General features: G+C 40.9%; 1 protein-coding gene across 2 annotated transcripts in view; it reads right to left on the bottom strand.

Moving 5' to 3' along the window:
* The window catches only part of NUP54 (nucleoporin 54), a 35,550-nt gene extending 17,206 nt beyond the window's left edge, over positions 1-18,344 (bottom strand). The window contains exons 1-9 of one of the 2 annotated variants that reach the window (XM_032837244.1): positions 18,207-18,273; positions 17,401-17,562; positions 14,590-14,673; positions 14,351-14,497; positions 8,807-9,033; positions 6,355-6,542; positions 4,787-4,983; positions 3,414-3,468; positions 2,888-2,981 (exon numbers count right to left, since the gene is read on the bottom strand). In XM_032837244.1, the coding sequence (XP_032693135.1) occupies positions 2,888-2,981; positions 3,414-3,468; positions 4,787-4,983; positions 6,355-6,542; positions 8,807-9,033; positions 14,351-14,497; positions 14,590-14,673; positions 17,401-17,562; positions 18,207-18,273 (1,221 nt within the window). Of the gene's footprint in view, positions 1-2,887; positions 2,982-3,413; positions 3,469-4,786; positions 4,984-6,354; positions 6,543-8,806; positions 9,034-14,350; positions 14,498-14,589; positions 14,674-17,400; positions 17,563-18,206 lie in introns of both variants that reach the window. The other variant, XM_032837318.1, reaches the window with a different exon arrangement.
* Positions 18,345-18,692: the final 348 nt, after the last annotated feature.

Below are 18,692 nucleotides of genomic sequence, written 5' to 3'. Positions count from 1 at the left end.
TAAAGAAGATATAGTCCATATATACAATGGAATATTACTCAGCAGTCATCAACATGGATAGGACTGGAGGAGATGATGCTGAATGAAATAAGTCAAGCAGAGAGAGTCAATTATCATATGGTTTCACTTGTGGAACATAAGGAATAACATGGAAGACATTAGAAGGAAAGGAAAAGTGAAGGGGGGGAAATCAGAGGGGGAGACGAACCACAAGAGAGAGTGGACTCTGAGAAACTGAGGGTTTTAGAGGGGAGGGGGGTGGGGGGATGGGTAAGTGTGGTAGCGGATATTAAGGAGGGCATGTATTCCATCGAGCACTGGGTGTTATGCGTAAACAATGAATCTTGAACCCTGTATCAAAAACTAATGATGTATTGTATGGTGACTAACACAATAAAAAAAAAAGATCACAACTTTAGCCTTTGTTTTGGTAAGACCTTATAAATAAGTGTTTAATTAAGAAAATAATACGCAAGAGGCTGCTGGGAAGATGGCAGAGTAGGAGGACCCAGGGCTCACCTCTTGCCGCGTGGCTGCCTAGAGAACACCCACATTGGCATAAATAACCCTGAAAGCAACCTGAAAACTGGCAGGACAGACTCCACAGCCCAACACAGACAAAAGGCCAGGCGAAGGAGATCCACCACACAGTGTCACAAGCCTGGCAGTGTGAACACAGCCCAGACAAGGGCCGGCATCACTCCAGAGTGAGTCCTGCTCCAGGGAGAGGGGAAGATAACCACATACCAGTCTGGCTATGAGTCCAGCAGTGGGCTAGGGCAGACAGCTGGTCTGACTGCAGACCCCAGCCACCAACAAAAGCTTCTCAGGGGACAACACAGGGAAAGTGTCTGCAGTTTGGTGCTACTTCATCTCTGGCAAACACCTGCTCTGACTCAACTCAAGCCCAAGGCAACCCTGGACTGGCCCACCAACACCACAGGCACCAGACTCTGCCCACAACAGGCACAGAGCCATTGCAAGCTGTACCAAAGGCAAACACAGCTCGTCACGTTAGGACACCCCCGTAGCAAAACACGTAGGAGACACACTTGATGCACCATTTTCTGGTGGAGACACTGCACTGCAGGACCTCTTCATAAAGTCACTACCTTCAAGTGCAGGAGACATAGCTGACTTTCCTAACATAGAAACAGACACAATAATAGACAAAATGAGGAGACAGAGGAATATGTCCCAAATCAAAGAGCAGAACAAAGTCAGAGCAAGAGACCTAAACGAAATGCAGATAAGTAATCTGATAGCAAGTTTAAAGTAATGCTCATAAAGACATGTGCTAAAATTGAGAAAAGAGTGCACGACTTCCCTGAGACCTTCCACCAAGACATGAGACATAAAAAAGAACCAATTACTGATAATGAACTCACTAGATGAAGTTAAAAAAAGACAACCTGGAATAAACAGCAAGCAAGAGGAAGCACAAGAACACATCAGCCACCTGGAAGACAGAGTAATGAAAAGTAATCAAGCTGAGCAGATGAGGGGGGGGCGGAAATACCCAAAATGGGAACAGACCCAGGGAACTCAGCAACACTATCAAGCATGACAGTTGCATGATAGGGATCCCAGAAGGAGAAGAGCAAGAAAAGGGGGCAGATTTGTCTGAAGGAATAAGAGCTGAAAAAATCCTGAATCTAGGGAAGTAAAGAGAAACCCAGATCCAGGAGGCACAGAGAGCCCCCCACAAAACCAACACAAAGAGGGCTGCACCCAGACACAAAGTAAATAAGATGGCCAAAAGTAGTAATAGAGAATTTTAAAAGCAGCAAGAGAAAGGAAAGCAGTTACATACAAGGGAAACCCCATATGGCTATCAGTGGGTTTTTCAGCAGAAACTTTGCAGGCCATAGGAGAGCAGCATGATAAATTCCAAGTGCTAAAAGGAAAAAATCTAGAGCCAAGAACTCTCTATCCAGCAAGGCTTTTATACAGAATAGAAAGAGAGACAGAGTTTCCCAGAAAAACAAAAGTTAACGGCAAACCAGCCACGTCCCCATCACACACGGATGCCATTGGCCTGTGAGCCCCAAATCCATAGTCCAGCTGCCCTCCTGCCTAAGTCAGCATGCACAGCCTGCCACCTGCTCAATGCCAAGTTAACATACCTTCACCTCAGACTGCCAGGGACTCAAACTGACACTGTTCTCCTCAAATTCCAGCCCCTGTGCTCAAGTCTGTGCACAAAAGTGGGCAAAATTTTAGCAATAGAATAAAGCAACCCAAATAGTGACACTAACTCTGTTGAATATATATGGGATAAAGGAGTGTCATAGGCTAAGAACATCTCCAACAAGCACATCAAAGGACAATACATACAGCATGATTCTGGTTAGTGAAAGAAACAAACCCAGGAAAAATAAAGTAAGATGAAAACAGAGAGGGAGACAAACCATAAGAGACTCTTAACTACAGGGAACAAACTGTTTCTGGAAGGGTGGTGCATGGGGGGATGGGTAACTGGGTGATGAGCATTAAGAAGGGCACATGATGTTACATGCAACTGATGAATCGCTGAACTCTACCTCTGAAATTAATAATATACTATATGTTAACTAATTGAATTTAAATTTTAAAAGTCCCCCCACCCCAAAATAATAATAATATGCATTCCCTGGCTGCAAAAGGATATAACAGCCTAACAGCAATGGTAAGCCAACAATTCTAAATTCTTTGTTAAAATATACCAAATCAGATTTACATGATTTTGGAGGCTCTCTACTAAGCAATTGCACAAAACTATAGTTGTTAATTTTACAGCATACTCCATATTATTTAACTCTAAGACATAATAGTAATCCACACAGTAAAAAGTGTCTATAATCTCTTTTACTATTGCCAGAGGCAGAGAATGAAGCTAAATGCTTACATCTAATCTGGTCTGATGCTGCTTAGTCATCTGGTCTTGAACCTTCAGTCTTCGAAGAAGTTCTTTGAAACCCACCATGGGTACAGGAATTAACCTGAAGAAATCCAAGTGGTCAATTTTCAGATCTTAAGCCTTTCACTATTATTACAAAGTACCAGAAATTGGGGTTTTTGTAATAACATTCATGTAATTTCACAATAAATTTCTAGGGTTCAAAGACAGATCAATGATATGAAATCAACAATGTTAAATCACAGATTTTTTTCAACCTTCTTATTTTACGAATAAAGAAATAAAGTTCAGTCAAAATTTATACTTTTAAAGGCAAAATTAGGGGAATGATACTCAGATTTCACCACACTGTACAGCCTTGTCAGTCAACAAGTAGGCTCCCAGACCAACGTGGGACTTGAACTTACAATCCCGAGACCACGAGTTCCTTGCTCTACCAACTGAACCAGCCAGGCGTCAACATTCTTCAGCAAATATTAGTCCTTATATGGAAATACGATGAAGGCATACTCACTTTTCTGAATCAGGGTTGTCCACCTTGGCTTGTTCCCAGATAATAGGATCAACACCTACAAAAAGAAGAAATACTTTTTCTGAAAGAAACTATTCTCTGTTTTTATAGTATTTGTATGGGAAAGGCCTTCCTAAAATAAGATTTTTTAAAAATCCAGAAGCTGTAATGAAAAATGACTATTCAATATGACCATGACAAAAATGAAATTTTTGTTAGGATAAAGCTTTGAAAAAAATTGTAGACTGAAAGGAAGTATCTACAACCTATAGGATAATAGATTAACCTTCAGAAAAACAGAAAAAGCTCCTATAAATCAGAAAGGAAAACAAAAATATCTAATAGAAAATGGGCAAAGGACATGAAATGTTAATTCATAAAAGATAGAACCACAGCTAATAAACATATTTAAAGATGCTCAAATGATTAGAAATCAGGAAATGCTAATGAAAGTAAGTGATTTTTGCAATCAGAATGGCAAAATTAAAAAAGAGTGATAATCTCATTGCTGGCAAAAACAGATCAATATGAGAAAATATTAAAAAAGAAAAATACAAGAAAAAGAACACATTCCTGTCACAGTGTGTATACGACTTTCTTTGGAGAGCAACCTGGCAGTATCTAACAATACATAAAATATACATAATCTCGACTCAAATTTCATTACCAGAGAGCTATTCTAAAAGAATTTACAAGGCTGTTTAATTGTTGCATAGTTTATAATGATGAAAAGGTGGAAATGCCATAGAAGTGAAGTGATGTAAGGTACATCCGTGGTATTCCATGTAGATTTTTAAAAAGAATATTTACCAGTGTGTACTGGTATGGGATGGAAGGGCTACAAAATACTACAACTAAAAAGGCAAGTCGCAGTAGATGTACAGTGCAGAATCCTTTTTTTTTTTTTTAAAGGATTTACATGTACATATGCTATATTAAAATCACAGGTAAAGGACTAATAAATTATTAGTAGTAGCTATTTCTGTGGGAAGGAGATTAACTGGATCTGTAATTCAGTCAATCTAGTTATGCCGTCTACATCATATTTTTTGGTGAGAACACTTATTTGGGTTTTACTCGAATTCTCAGCACAAGTTAGAAGAAAATAAAAATATTAAAAGTAAATTACCTTGGGGTAGATGGATTATGGATTATTTCTCTAGTTTGTCATTTCCCAACATTTCTAACAAGCATATTAACTATAAAATATAAAAGCTAAATGAATTAATACAATGAAAACATTTAAAACTTTGTCCCGAATTAGAAGATATGATAGACACTGGTTTTATTAATCACCAACTAATACCTACCAAAATAGGGGAAGCATTTTTATCTCTAAATCTTTCATTTCCTCAAATCTGTGACTACAAACGTACCAGCAGGAGGATTCTGTAAGAGTTGTTTGATTTGCGCAGGAGAAAGTTCGGTTCTCGTCATAGAAAGGGTTACTCCAAGTTGCTGCAACTGGGTTTTTATATTCGTTTGTTCGAAATGGGCGTACAGCGTTGTGGCTGGAACTCTTCTTGAAGTACCATTCGGAGAACGTTCAACAACGTACATGACAACTTCTGTCCTGGGAGACAGATAACCAAGTTACAAAACAGCACAAACTCACAGCTACAGCTCAGCATCAATGTAGCTTGTGATTTTCGAAAGGCGCTAGCTGAATTCAGAAAACGTTTTAGAAGAGAAAACAGTATTTTCTTAAATCTTGGAAAATAAGGAACCCTTACTTAATGTTATGTTCACTTGTATATCAACTTAAATGATAGTTAAAATGAGACATAGGATACTTATAAAAGGTTTGCTTCACTGCAAAGTCCTATGTAAATGTTACTATCTTTTCCAGAATTGAAAAGTACTTTGGAGATTATGTTGAAGTTATCTGATCTCAGGTATTATATTTCACTAATTCTTCTAGGGGCGCCTGGGTGGCCCAGTGGGTTAAGCCTCTGCCTTAAGCTCAGGTCATGATCTCAGGGTCCTGGGATCAAGCCCCGCATGGAGCTCTCTGCTCAGCGGGGAGCCTGCGTCCCCCTCTCTCTCTGCCTGCCTGCCTACTTGTGATTTTTGTCAAATAAATAAATAAAATCTTTTTAAAAAAATAGTAATTCTTCTAACCCAACATATCCCAAAGTAAATGTTTTTACCACTAAGTATGAAAATTATACAGAAGACATAAGAAGTAAATGAGTCCTATTTCTCCATGAATGAGTATGCACAGTTATCAGTTAAAACTTTCTAATAACATCTTTGTGGCCTTTGATTTGCACACACAGCCATGATTAACGTTTCTTCCTGTTTCTGAACGAAAAATCTAAGGAATCATTAGTATCCAGTAAGTTAAGAACTCCAAGATTAAGGGGCACCGGGTGGCTCAGTTGGTTTAAATGTCCAACTCCTGATTTCAGTTCAGGTCATGATCTCAGGGTCGTGACATCACTTGGCCTCTGCACTGGGTGTAAAGCCTACAAGATTCTCCCCACCTCCCCCACCCTGCTCCTCCCACCTCTGATAGACAGATAGATACATAAATATATATAAAATAAAAGTAACTCCCGGGGCACCTGGGTGGCTCAGCTGGTTAAGCGCCTGCCTTCGGCTCAGGTCATGGTCCCAGAGTCTTGGGATCGAGCCCCACATCAGGCTCCCTGCTCAGCAGACAGCCTGCTTCTCCCTCTTCCTCTGCCTGCTGCTCTGCCTACTTTTGGTCTCTACCTCTCTAATAAGTAAATAAAATCTTAAAAAAAAAAAAAAAGTAACTCCCAAGATTAAGCAAAAAAGCTTTTAAACAAATGTTGTTATAAATACTGAATAATAACTAGCTGAGTAATAATATTCTGCTCAAAGATTTAATTTGTGCTTTATCAACAAAAACGCTGTTGGCTCGCTCTCTTTGGACCAAGGCGCACAGAAATAAGTAGTACATTTAATGTATACTTACTGATCATCTGGCAATGTTTTAATACCCTCTACATTTACAGTAAGGGTCTGGTTTCCTCCCAAAACTTTATGCAATGATTCTACCAACTGCTGTTGTTGGCTTCGAATATCTGTTTCTTTTTTGTTGAAAACTAAAACCACCAGCCCATCTTCATCTTTATTATTGGGCATACAACTATATCCTACTGCCTGTAGAATGACAAAACAAACAATATCAAAACTATGTACAGATTTTACATCAGATGTTTAATATTAATACATTAAGTATCTGCTAAAACAGGGAAAATGGTTTAATGCCTGCTAATGAAGGAAATAATTATACTTGCCACCACTCTGTGCCCTAGGTCATCACACAAGGATAAAGAGAAACTATTTTACCCAAGAATAATATAAACTTAGAGTGAAATTAGAATTTCCTCTTCAGTAGAGTTACCAAATAGCCTTCCCTTCTAAAAAAGTTTGATAGTCATTACTGTTGGGTGTTTCTGAACTCTGATGAAACAATTCTGCATGTCATTATAAAAAGGACCACAAAATGGGGCGCCTGGGTGGCTCAGTGGGTTAAGCCTCTGCCTTCGGCTCAGGTCATGATCTCAGGGTCCTGGGATCGAGTCCCACACTGGGCTCTCTGCTCAGCGGAGAACCTGCTTCCTCCTCTATCTCTCTCTCTGCCTGCCTCTCTGCCTACTTGTGATCTCTCTCTGTGAAATAAATAAATAAAATCTTAAAAAAAAAAAAAAGGACCACAAAAGTCATGGACCGAGACCTAATTTTATTTTACTATATTGACTTACGGAATCCTAAACTAAGTTTTAGATATAGCGAAGATATGATTACTATAGTTTTTTCTAAATAGAAATACTTTTAAAGTAGAGTAACACCGTCAAACGTATAACACTATAAAGAATATCTACGTCATTTTATGGGTTCATGTAATACAAAACTATATGAAGCATGTTACTTTTTAACATATAAAATATGATAAATTATACCTAAGGAATTACCCTTTTAGATAGAAGCCTTTTCTTTTGTCACCACTTATAATGCAACTTTTTAAAAAAGATTTATTTATTTGTGGGGGAGGGGTAAGGAGAGAGGGACAGAGACTCTCCACCAGACTCCCTGCTGCGGGAAGAGCCCTCTGTAGGGCTATATCCCATGACTCTAAGACCATGACCTGAGCCAAAATCAAGAGGCAGATACTTAACTAACTGAGCTACCCAAGAGCCCCATAATCCAACTTCTAAAAAAAGAATTGAAATTCATTCTAGACTAGTTCTCATTTTACCATATGTACGTTATGTATCAACTTTAAAAAAAGTTATAGCCAATCTATGTCCACTATATAGCTCTTAGTCACTACACAAAAGTATTAAAATTCCAATTATCTACACTGAAAACTTCCTTTTGTTAGAGTGATAACAGATGTTTTAGTAAGAGAAGCTGGTCACTTTCTGCCGTTCACCCACACTGAGAAGGGTCCGACCCTCAGCCTCGCGGCCCCACACAGAGGCTTACATAGGAACTGATTAGAGACAGACACCGGCAATAAAAACTGGTTTGGTTTTGTTTTCTTTTTGTGCCACTGAAAAGTGGATGGGGTGCCCAGGTGGCTTAGTCGATTGAGCGCCTGACTCTTGGTTTAGGCTCAGGTCAGGATCTTAGGGTCATGGGATCAAGCCCCAAGTCAGGCTCCACAGTCCTCTGAATCTGCTTGGGATTCTCTTGAAGAATTCAAGATTCAGTCTCTTGAAATCCCCTCGGGATTCTCTCTCTCTGTCTACCCCTTACCCCACACACATGCGCGCTCTCCACAAAAACCTGTAAACGCGTCTTTCTAAAAAAGTGGCTGGAGTACAAACTGGATTGCAATACATTATTTATGAAAAATATGCCATCAAGTTGACCTAAATACTCTCACTGGCTGACGAAACAATCTCTGAGAAGTCGAATTCAAAGGAGAAGGTTGTCGGGTAGGCATGGAATCAGGAAGAAAAAGATTATACTGTTTTAATGGCTTTAGCATCCAGCTATAATCGTGACAACAGAATGATACCTGCCAAATAGAACATACAACCTGTCTAGCCAGTACTCTGCTGGCTAGAGTACACATTCTTGGAGAATGTTAGATGATTCTCACTAAATTCTAGTTTGGGGTCTCTACTTCACCTATGCCAAGCAGACCACCCTGCTTCTAACATGTTTTCCTTAATTTTAAATTACATTCTGATCATCCCTTCCCCTTCATTCATACTCGGTCACCTTCAATCACATGTACGTAAGAAAGCACTTCACCTTAATAACTTCCGTATCCTTAAGACAAAAGTGTAATTGTACCATATTCAAAAAGTACTAAAGACAAAGCAACTGTTTTCTTCATATTATTTTAATCCAAATATCACATTCTCTCTTACACACACTCTTCAAGTGAGGATCAAAAGGAGTACTAATACCTTAAATCGGCAAAAGGGATTTTCTTGTGTGAACTCCACTGGTGGAATGTTATTGTTGAAATATCCTTTTCCTGTTCCCCAAAAGGCCTGCAGTTGATTCCATTTTGCTAAAATAGCATCTCTCTCATCTCCTAAGAGCGTTGGAGCAGAAAGAGCACTTGCAGTATTTATCAGTTGGTTGGACTGTGTAGGAGCTTGTGTGGGCTGACTGAAGAGACCACCTAATGCTAGAAATGTACCCCATAATTAGTATTTAAAAAAACAAAAACAAAAACAAAAAACCAATCAATCAATTCAGACCCTAGGTATAGTAGGCAGAATAATGCCCCTTCCCCCCAATGTCCACATCCTAAACCCCGGAACCTGTAAATATGTTACTTTACACAGCAGAAGAAACTCTGTAGATATGATGAAATTAGGACACTGAGTTCAGACTATCCTGGATTAGCACTTAGTGGGCTCAACACAATCATAAAGGTCCTGAAGAGGGAAGAGGGAGGTCAAAGTGAAACGTGACGATGAAGGAAGGGGCTACAAGCCAGAAAATGCGAAGAGAGACTAAAAGCTGGGTAAGGCCAGGGAACGGATTCTCCCTTAGAGCCTCAAGAAGTAACAGCCCTGCCAACATCTTGATGTCAACCCAGGGAAACCCATTTCTGAATTTCTGATCTCCAGAACTGTAAGATAATAAATCTGTATTGTCTTAATACATACACTAAGTCTGTGATACTTGGTTATGGCAACACTAGGAAACTAATATACTAGGACAATCCTTATAATGATTATCTTCTTAATACAAGCAATTCCACCACCAGTACATCAGCTGGGTTCATATCAGACCCACATCAAAAAAAGCACATACGGATATGATATGGAGAAGTAAAGTGTGTGAAGCTGCAGAATGGGTTTTTAAGCCTTTATTGCTATTATATGTGTATAATAAATACAAACTGGAGGACCCGAAATAAGCAAAAAGAATCATTATACCAGTGTTTCATCAGTACCAAAGTGATCACTTCTCCTTACATGTAGTAAAAAGAACAACAAATGAACTAATCATCAGGATTCTAAGCTAAAAGCTTGAGCAGACCGCGTAGCTTTGGGCAAGTCACTTAACTTCTCTGTGCTACAATTTCTCCAATAGAAAGACTCTAGATCAGATCAGATTCTCCAAAGCGGGAGGCAAGTAACCCCAGTACAAGAACTTACAGCTGTCCGGCAACAGCTGGGTCACTAAAGGGACTAATGCACATGACCAACAGTTATCTTTTCATGATCTGATAATATATTTTAAAAGTCTCAGTTTGGTGCTAGTCTGCCTTTAATGACTCGCACCTGCTTATTTCACATTTTACCAAGGGAAAGAATAAGGCTCAGAGCTTGAGGCAAAAGTATTAGCTGGAATCTACTAACACTATGACATTTTCTGTGTACTTGATTTCAGTTATCCTGTCTTTATAGCAAATGATACTGGTTTTCCATTTATAGCAGGAGTACAAATCTTCCTCTTAAAATAAATATGTAAAGTTAAAAAGTAAAGTGACTTAAAGTTCTTAGTAATACAAATGGTACAGAGAGAACAGAAAAACCATGAATACCACAATGCTCTGAGTTAAGGGCCGCTATATGAGCCGCTATTTAAGTGTTCTTTCAGGTCTACAGGTTCTAAGTACCATAGGGTCACTGGGGCTGCTACAGGGCTAGCGGGGGTCTCTTGTTACCCTCCAGAGAGATAATATTAATTTCCAAATGGGCATATGTAAAAATTGTAAAGAATTGGACTAGAAGCCAGAAGACTTGAATCCTGGTTATTGTAAGCTCTATAAGCTATTTACTGTAGGGGCGCCTGGGTGGCTCAGTGGGTTAAGCCTCTGCCTTCGCGGCTCAGGTCATGATCTCAGGGTCCTCGAATCCAGCCCCACAGGAAGCCTGCTCCCCCCTCTCTCTCTGCCTGCCTCTCTGCCTACTTGTGATTTCTCTCTCTGTCAAATAAATAAATAAAATCTTAAAAAAAAAATACTTCAGCAATCAAAAAAAAGGGGGGCAAAGAGAAGGAGATGATTAGTGTGGCAAATTCTGACTTTTGCTGAATCTGTTCAGTAGAATCGGGGTCATTTTACTCTATTTTTGTGTTAAATTTCTCATTTAAGTAAAGAACAGTAAGTATTCATTGGATCTGAGAGGACTAATGATCTTAACTATGTGAATACAGAAAACAGAATCTGGATCAGTGCGGGCTGAGAGGTAAGAGAAGACAAGAGATAGAGATCTCCCTTTTCCTGTTTCACGTTTATGAAGAGAAGAGAAGAGCAACTGAAATGTGACTGTGAGATTAAAGTTGTTTTGTTTTGTGGCCACTGTTTTAAGAAAAAAAGAAACTTCAGGTTGTTTAAATATGGGTAAGAAGGATCCTTGGGGAAAGAAGCTGAAGACCGTGTTGGGGAGAGGAGTGTTGCTAGAAGAATCCACAGTCCGAGTGCCCCTGGGAAGAAAGAGATCCACAGCACAAGGGAAGGTTAAAGGAGGAGTATGGAGGGAGGCAGATGAGCAGATCTGGCAGTGGGAGACTGAGGAACTGCAGTGCAATAAGGGATTTTATCTTTTCTTTGAAGTGGAGGTCAAGGCCATCTGCTGAAAGAAAGAGCAGAGAAATCTGAGATCTGAAGAGAATAAAAGTCTGTTACAGAAGGTGGGAGAATAAATTAAATAAACTTCCAAGGATTACCAGGCAATGCTGAGGCCCCAACTTACGTCAGTGATTAAGAATTTAGAGGTACTATTCAATCTTTTGTACTGTGTGATTTTCTCAAGTGCACCTAGAGAGACAATTGGGCTTTCCCGAGCTTGGGATTTTTTTAAACCCTCAGGCACAGGATACAATGACAAGTTTAGGGTATGGGCAACCAGTGACTAATTAGCTAATTAGGGAGGGCAGTGAAGATAAGGAGGAGCTGATGGAAGAACAGAAAATGGTCTAAATGGTCTAATGGTCTAACGGTCTAAATGAAAATGTCACCGGTTAAAGACCTAATGAGGTCTAGGAACAGCTATATTTGAAGTATTTAAAAAGGCAGGCTAAAAAAACAATAGATTATGGGATGTTCACATTAGTGATTTTGAAATTAGAACATTTTCAGATGTTGCCAAGGTCCGGGGTAAGAATTGTTTAAGAGAAATGGAAGAGGTCTTTGGAATAACAGGCAGATGGCAGGGCTGTTTGAATATACAGCCATGTGATGTTTAAGTAACCCAGAAAGAGAGAAGCTGAAAAGAAAAGGAGGACTAACAGCCAGTTGCCAAAGTTTTCAATGGATAAGAGGTACCATCCAGAAGTCAGCAGCTAACTGAGATTAGACATCACACAGAAGGTACAGCCAGAGAACATGCATCTCATTCAAGCAGGGGTTTTAAGAATAATCCAACAGCCCCATCGTCTTTGCAGATTAAAGTCAAAACTCCTTACAGCAGCAGCTCCCAAATTCATCATGCTATGCCATGCAAGGATGCGTCTGACAGTTCCTCCCTCCACTTGGAATTCCCCTTTCTGACTCTATCCAACTAATTCTTTCAAGATTCAACTCTTCCGTATTCCACAGCACCTTCTAGGGACACATTTGAGTGCTTTCACATTATATATGTATTTTGTATAAGTGGATGCTTACTATTCTAATTAGATATTCATTATTGTCTCCTTGTAGGCTATAAGCAGGAACTGTGGCTTTCAATCTTAGATACCTAATCCCTGACATATGATATACAGTCAGAGTGGCTGCTACACAATTGAGTAAGTCCCTTTATTCTGCAAACGAATAAAACCAAATTCAAAGTCCCATTTTTCCTAATGAAAGTGTAATTATAATAACTGAGAGTTGGGGAGACTTTCAAGAAACAAAGAAAAAAATTCACTTTCTCCTTCTCCTAAAGTACTCAGATTTCCAACAAATTTTGTATTTTTGCAGGATAACAGAAAAAAGAAATGACTAAAATACTAGAAAGAAGAACTGAGACTACTATTCTATTTTCTTTGTCCTACTGGCTAGATAGTTCTTGAAATTCATGTTTAATAAACTAATAATCTTCAATGATTGAGTAGGATGAATTTTAGCCAATCAACCAAGTTACCTAAGAACAATGAAATGAAAGTGATTTAAGAGGTAGCAGACTGGAATAGTGAAAACAGCATTACACAGGAAGTCAAAGAACTTGAATTTATGTTTCTATCCTACATCTTGGGAGGTCTATGGAAGAGTCACAATCTCTGTTTTCTCTCTTCACCTATGAAATGGAGATAACAAGAGTAATATTTCACAGGATTCTTGTGAGAATTACATGAATTAATCCATAAAGATAGCCCTGGAACATATGCCGTACCAGCTGGGAAGGGAAGCTATCAAAGACTAATTCTAAGCTTGTACCAAAGGACTCGAGGCCAACCTGAAGAGGCTTGTATCTCGGGCCAAAGATGGAACAATTTAAGTATCAATAACTGCAACAGATTAAAAATACCAAAGAGTTGAAATACTTAAGTTGCTAATATTAAGTAAAAATTAACTGGTCTCCTTTGGAGAATCACAGGGAACCAACTCTTTATTTTTGAAAACTAATTATAAATATGGAAAGAATCAACCAAATAGTGAATTAAAAAATATTATAAAGTATTGCAATACACGGAAAAGGAAGTCACGAGGTTTGAGTACCACTTTGCAACCCCTGAGAAATTGATGGATCTAAGTAATCATAGCCCATGGCTGCTGCCAGCACAACCGAAAACAGACATAACCGACCTCATATATACCTCCTGATAAAGGATGCGGTACCACCTGCAGTCTTGCAACCCCACAAAAACTGAACTATCCACGTTAAGTAAGTGCCTAGATCCAGCCCAATTCACAAGAAACACAGAAGACAACAAAGTATGTTAAACTACACCGCAGGAATGCAATACAGTAAGTCCTGACTTGAAAAATCCTACAGGATAAGTATCGCATTTCTTTAACAAACTGGACAAACAAAAAAGGAGGGCTAACAGGTTAGCTTACAAAGGTTTAAGACACATAAAACTAAACAATAATGCTTACAAACTTAATGACAAAACTATACAGTAAAGAAAAGGTGACCACGACAGACAGGACTACAGTTTCTCTGACTGTAGGGAGGGGACTGCACGGGCAATGTGGGGGCTGCTCAAGTGACTGGCCAGAGGCCGCCTGCTGACACAGGCAGTGGTTACAAGGGTGCTCACCTTATACACAACTCATTAAGCTGTACTCCTGTGCAGTTCTCTTTTTTGGGTTACTTTTAGCAACAACATAAACGGAATGCTATCACACACAGAGGCTTCATAATCCTGACCATGCCAGTCTGTCTCCGCAACTGCTATCATCACATATAAACATGAGAAGTCGCTTTCGGAGTCTTGTGGAACATAATACTGATAAATCTTCACAAAAAGATATCTGTTAAAGTGTTCTCAACAGTGCACTCAATGTTGGCTATATGTTACAGTTTTATATTTGAAGAAAGATGAAGACCTCTCATACTTACTGGTCTGCTGTGGCTGCTGCTGTGTATTAAATCCTCCAAATCCCAGTCCAGTTCCCAAACCAGTACCTAAACCAGTACTACTTCCAGTTGTTGTGCCAAAACCAGTACCAAAGCCAAAACCTTTGTTCTGAGTACCACCAAAGAGTCCTTTGAAGGAAAAATTTAAATTGCATAAGTTAAAAAAAAAATCTGATCTCTAGCTCATTTACATCTACAAATGCCTTCAGATATCCTCTTACCAGTAGTGCCTGTGTTAGCTGGAGCAGAAAAGCTGAAGGCAGAGCCTGCTGTTGTAGTTGTTGTCCCAAATCCTCCAAACCCACCTAATTTAAAAAGGATAAATGAAACAGAGAGGAAAAATCTTTTGCATACGTAATTTTTTCCAAATTATTTTACATCATTGCCACGTAAAAAGAAAATATTTTGATCTAATTTTTCCTTTCTCTACTTTCAACTTCAATTTTTTAAAACCTGTACTACTAATCAAGTCAGAATGTTGCAACAAATAAGTAAATATTTCAAACAGAAATACCACAATGCAATACGTACCCTTCGACAAAAGGGCTGATTGAACACTTACAGCTGAGAAAACATGTTAGGCCTATGACCACGCTTAACAAACTCGAAAATGACTATGCATGTACTTTCAGGGCAGGTGTTGCAAATTCAAATGCCTACAAGATTTGGGCTGAGAATAGTAATGAGTGAGAAAGACTGGGTGTTTACTGACTGGTAGAACTGTTCCATGTGAACAATTTTTTAAAGTGGCAGCAGTTTCTAAATTCCAGCAGATTACTGCTGTGGGAGAATGGTAGTTTAGTAGTGTTGTGTACTCCCATTTTTCCCAAGAGAAACACAAGATCTAGATTTTCTATGTGAAATTTACAGAATTTAAAACCCTAATTTAGTTTTTTTTCTGGCAAGAAATTCAAATATTTTTAAAATAGTGTATCCAACACATCATACTGGCAGACGGTGGTGCCACTTTGCAACTTTGGCTTTGGTGAATGAACTCCTATGCTCACTTAGCTTATGTGTCCACTTAGTCTTCATGAAAACTTAGCAACTTCCCAAAGGAAACCTACTCACCTCCTTACAAGAACATGTTTCTTGAAGGAAGAGATAAGGGGGAAAAACGCCCGCAAGTGGAAGGCAGCGGGAAGAGAGGAACTAGCACAGCCCTCTGCCCCGGACTGGCAACTGACAGATACACAAATTTCGTTTTTAGGTAAGTTTAGAAATGAAACTCATCTTAACCATATGTAACTTGACGTATGAATGGGATGGAATACAAACAATCTAATATTGTTTTGTTTTTTTCTTACTGTCAGTTTTTACCTGATTACCAATATGGTGCCAAAAAATCTTAAGAGAAAGGTTTGAACCATTAGTGCGGAGTTATGCCACAGTTTTTTGCAATTCTAACTTTTAATCTCATACATCTCTAGTGTAAGAGACAGACTCATGTTACATAAAACGTATAAGGAGGGAAAAAACCCCAACCCTCTGATATTCATCATATAATTTTGATTTGGAAAATTACTTAAAAATACAGTGTATGTTGTATAGAACAGTGTTCTCAATCTTTTTCATTATTCCTCCCTTCTATAGAAAAACTATACTATATTCTGAATTGACTACACAATATTAGTATCTTATCATGCTTCCTAATACTAAAAATGTTTATTAGTAATAGTGGATCTGCAAAGACACAAAATAAACCAGAATTTCTATCATCCCTTTGCTGAAGGCTCAGTTAATGAACATCTATAAAAGTGGTTAAAATACAGTTATATTATCACAACTCAATAATTAACAGTGATAACTCCAAATGAACATGAAATCAAGCAAATACCATAAGCTTATTTATTGTTGCTGAATTACAAGCTGGGTGGCTTTGTTTGGAAACACAAATTTCAAAATAATGTCGTTTCACCCAGTGCCAATTTTAAGCAAACAGGGAAAAATAAAGATACCAATGACAGTGGTACATGATCACTTTAAATATACCTTAACAATAATGGACAGTTTTATCCTTGGAATCCAAGGTTTCAAGTATTCTTCAAAACGTGTCAAATCAAATGCCAAGGTGATATTCGCACTGCAGTAACAAACACTGCACAAACACCCAAATAAATCTTAGGGAATACTGTTTACAAAATGCATATAATTGGCATGGGCGTAAGTGGCATAATGTAAGAGAATACGGACAATAAATTCATATACGAGCAGCAGAGGAACAAGACTTTTCCATAGGATACTGTATGTAAAGTACACAGACGTATTGTAAATTTATATACACATATATACACATTATAGTTTGTTTTGCAAACTTCCAATGAGCTTCAATCCATACAGATACTAAAATCTTCATTATTATTTTTTTTATGCGAAGATGTCTAGCCTACCTACTAGAACTCAACGCTCTGTGACAATAAATTAAATCGCTCTGCTCATTTCTCAAAAAATCCAGTGAAAACCTGGGGGCTCTTTCTATAATTACGTATCTTATAGAAACGTATCCTAATCCGCTGAGTGAATCAAGGAACGCCTTACGGTTGCTACACACCTTAAAACAACAAGACGGGGTACTGCTGTTCGTATAAGACTTGTTTCTCTCGGGAAACACAAGGACACTCAAATGAAATTCCAATGAAAGATGCAAGAAAAATGGAAAAGAGTGACTGCAGGAGTCCAAGAATCCCAGAGAAGTGGGCCTGACCGCCGGGCTTCTGTTTTGGAAGAGATCCTAACAATTTGGAAAACACTTTCTGCTCAGAATCACCCATTCCAAATCCTTATCACTTGGAAGGTACGTTCTGTTCCATCGAATGGAAGTTTAACAAAGGAACATTATACCTTGAGAGACTTCTCAAACCCCAATCTTTTAAGACCGTCAAAGCTGGATACAAATGCTTTGGATTCGACCCCTGGACACGAATTTCCCTCCCTCGTCAGACACGTCGTGTTCCTTCCCAAACCAGGAATCGCAGAATATTCTTGGACTCCGGCGCCCGACGCTCGTCACACAGACGACCCGCAGTATCTACCTGCGCTTGCCAGGCTGTTACCAAAATTGAACGGAGTCGCCGAGGTCGTCGGAACACCGAAGTTCCCAATATTAAAGTTCACTGCGGGATTAGCAGTTAATCCGAAACCCCCAAAATTAAACCCACTGGCGGTGGAGCTGGCAGTCTCAAGCCCACCAAATCCTGACAGGCGCGGAGGCAGAGAAACGAACAGAAACGTAGACCGGGGAGGGAGAAGGAAGAGAAAGAAGAGAAAGCGAGATCAGGGTTAGCGGAGTCAGCAGGCGCTCCGGGGGACGAAGACAAACCCGGCCCGGGCTCCGGGCGGGTGAGGAAGGCGGAGGCGGGGACCGGACAGAGGAGCGGGAGCGCGACGTCCCGCCGCAGGGACCCCAGCGCCGCACAGCGCGCGGCCCCCCGGCCCGCATCTCCCCGAGCCCGGCAGCGGGGGCCGAGCGGGGGCCCCGCGGCTGAGGGGAGGAGGACAGGGCGGGTCTCCCGCGGCGGGAGAGAGGAGCCGCCCCCAGGGTCTCCCAGGAGGGCTCCCCGGCGGCCGGAAGCGAGCCGTGGGAGGACAGAGCCCTGCGGGGGCCCACGCGCAGCGCCAGAGCCCCAGGCTACGCCTCGAAGCCGCCCGCGGCCCCCTCAGGAGTCGCCTGGGCCCGCTCTGCCGCCGCCCGCCCTTTCCCGAAGCACGAAACCCCCCGAGCGGCCGAAGACTCTCCATCCCCCTCCCCCTCGATCCGCCACCCGGAGAATCTCGGACCGAGAGGGTGGACCGGAGGCCTCCCTTCCTCTCCCGGAGAAGGTCCGAGAGGAGCACTCACCCGCGGGCGCCGCAGTGGCTGCAGCGGTGCCGGAGGTGCCCGCAGGAGCCCCAAAGTTGAAAGCCATGTCGCGGGAGCAGGGGACCGAGACTCTGCTCCCGCGACACCCGGTGCACTCCGCTTTTCAGTCCCGCGAGGAAACCGCCTTTGGACTAGGGAGTTCCGCCTCTTTCCGGGCCCAGCCTACGAGGCCGGAACGCCGGAAGGGCGCACTCGGCGGGGGTGGGGGCGGGAACGCCCCGTCGGCTTCCGGGGTCTTTGGGGCTCCACGTGGCCGGGGGTGTCTCAGCCGCCCGCAAGTGCTGGGAGTCGGCGGGGCGCGCGGTGCGAAAGCCCCTAAATGCTGCTGTAGGGAGGCCCCGTGGGAAGGATGTGCGGGAGGTTGAGTAGGAGTGTGATGAGGACCCGAGAGGAAGGCCGCGGCCTCATCTCGGTGGCGGAGAGTAGATGGAGGATGCTAAAACTCGCGGAAGTTCACGGAGCAGC

The sequence above is a fragment of the Lontra canadensis genome, unplaced genomic scaffold (assembly GCF_010015895.1).
Source record: "Lontra canadensis isolate GAN:19392208 unplaced genomic scaffold, GSC_riverotter_1.0 scaffold1, whole genome shotgun sequence".
NCBI lineage: Eukaryota > Metazoa > Chordata > Mammalia > Carnivora > Mustelidae > Lontra > Lontra canadensis.
The sequence above is the reverse complement of the archived record's forward strand: the minus strand, read 5'-3'. Positions and strand labels throughout refer to the sequence as shown.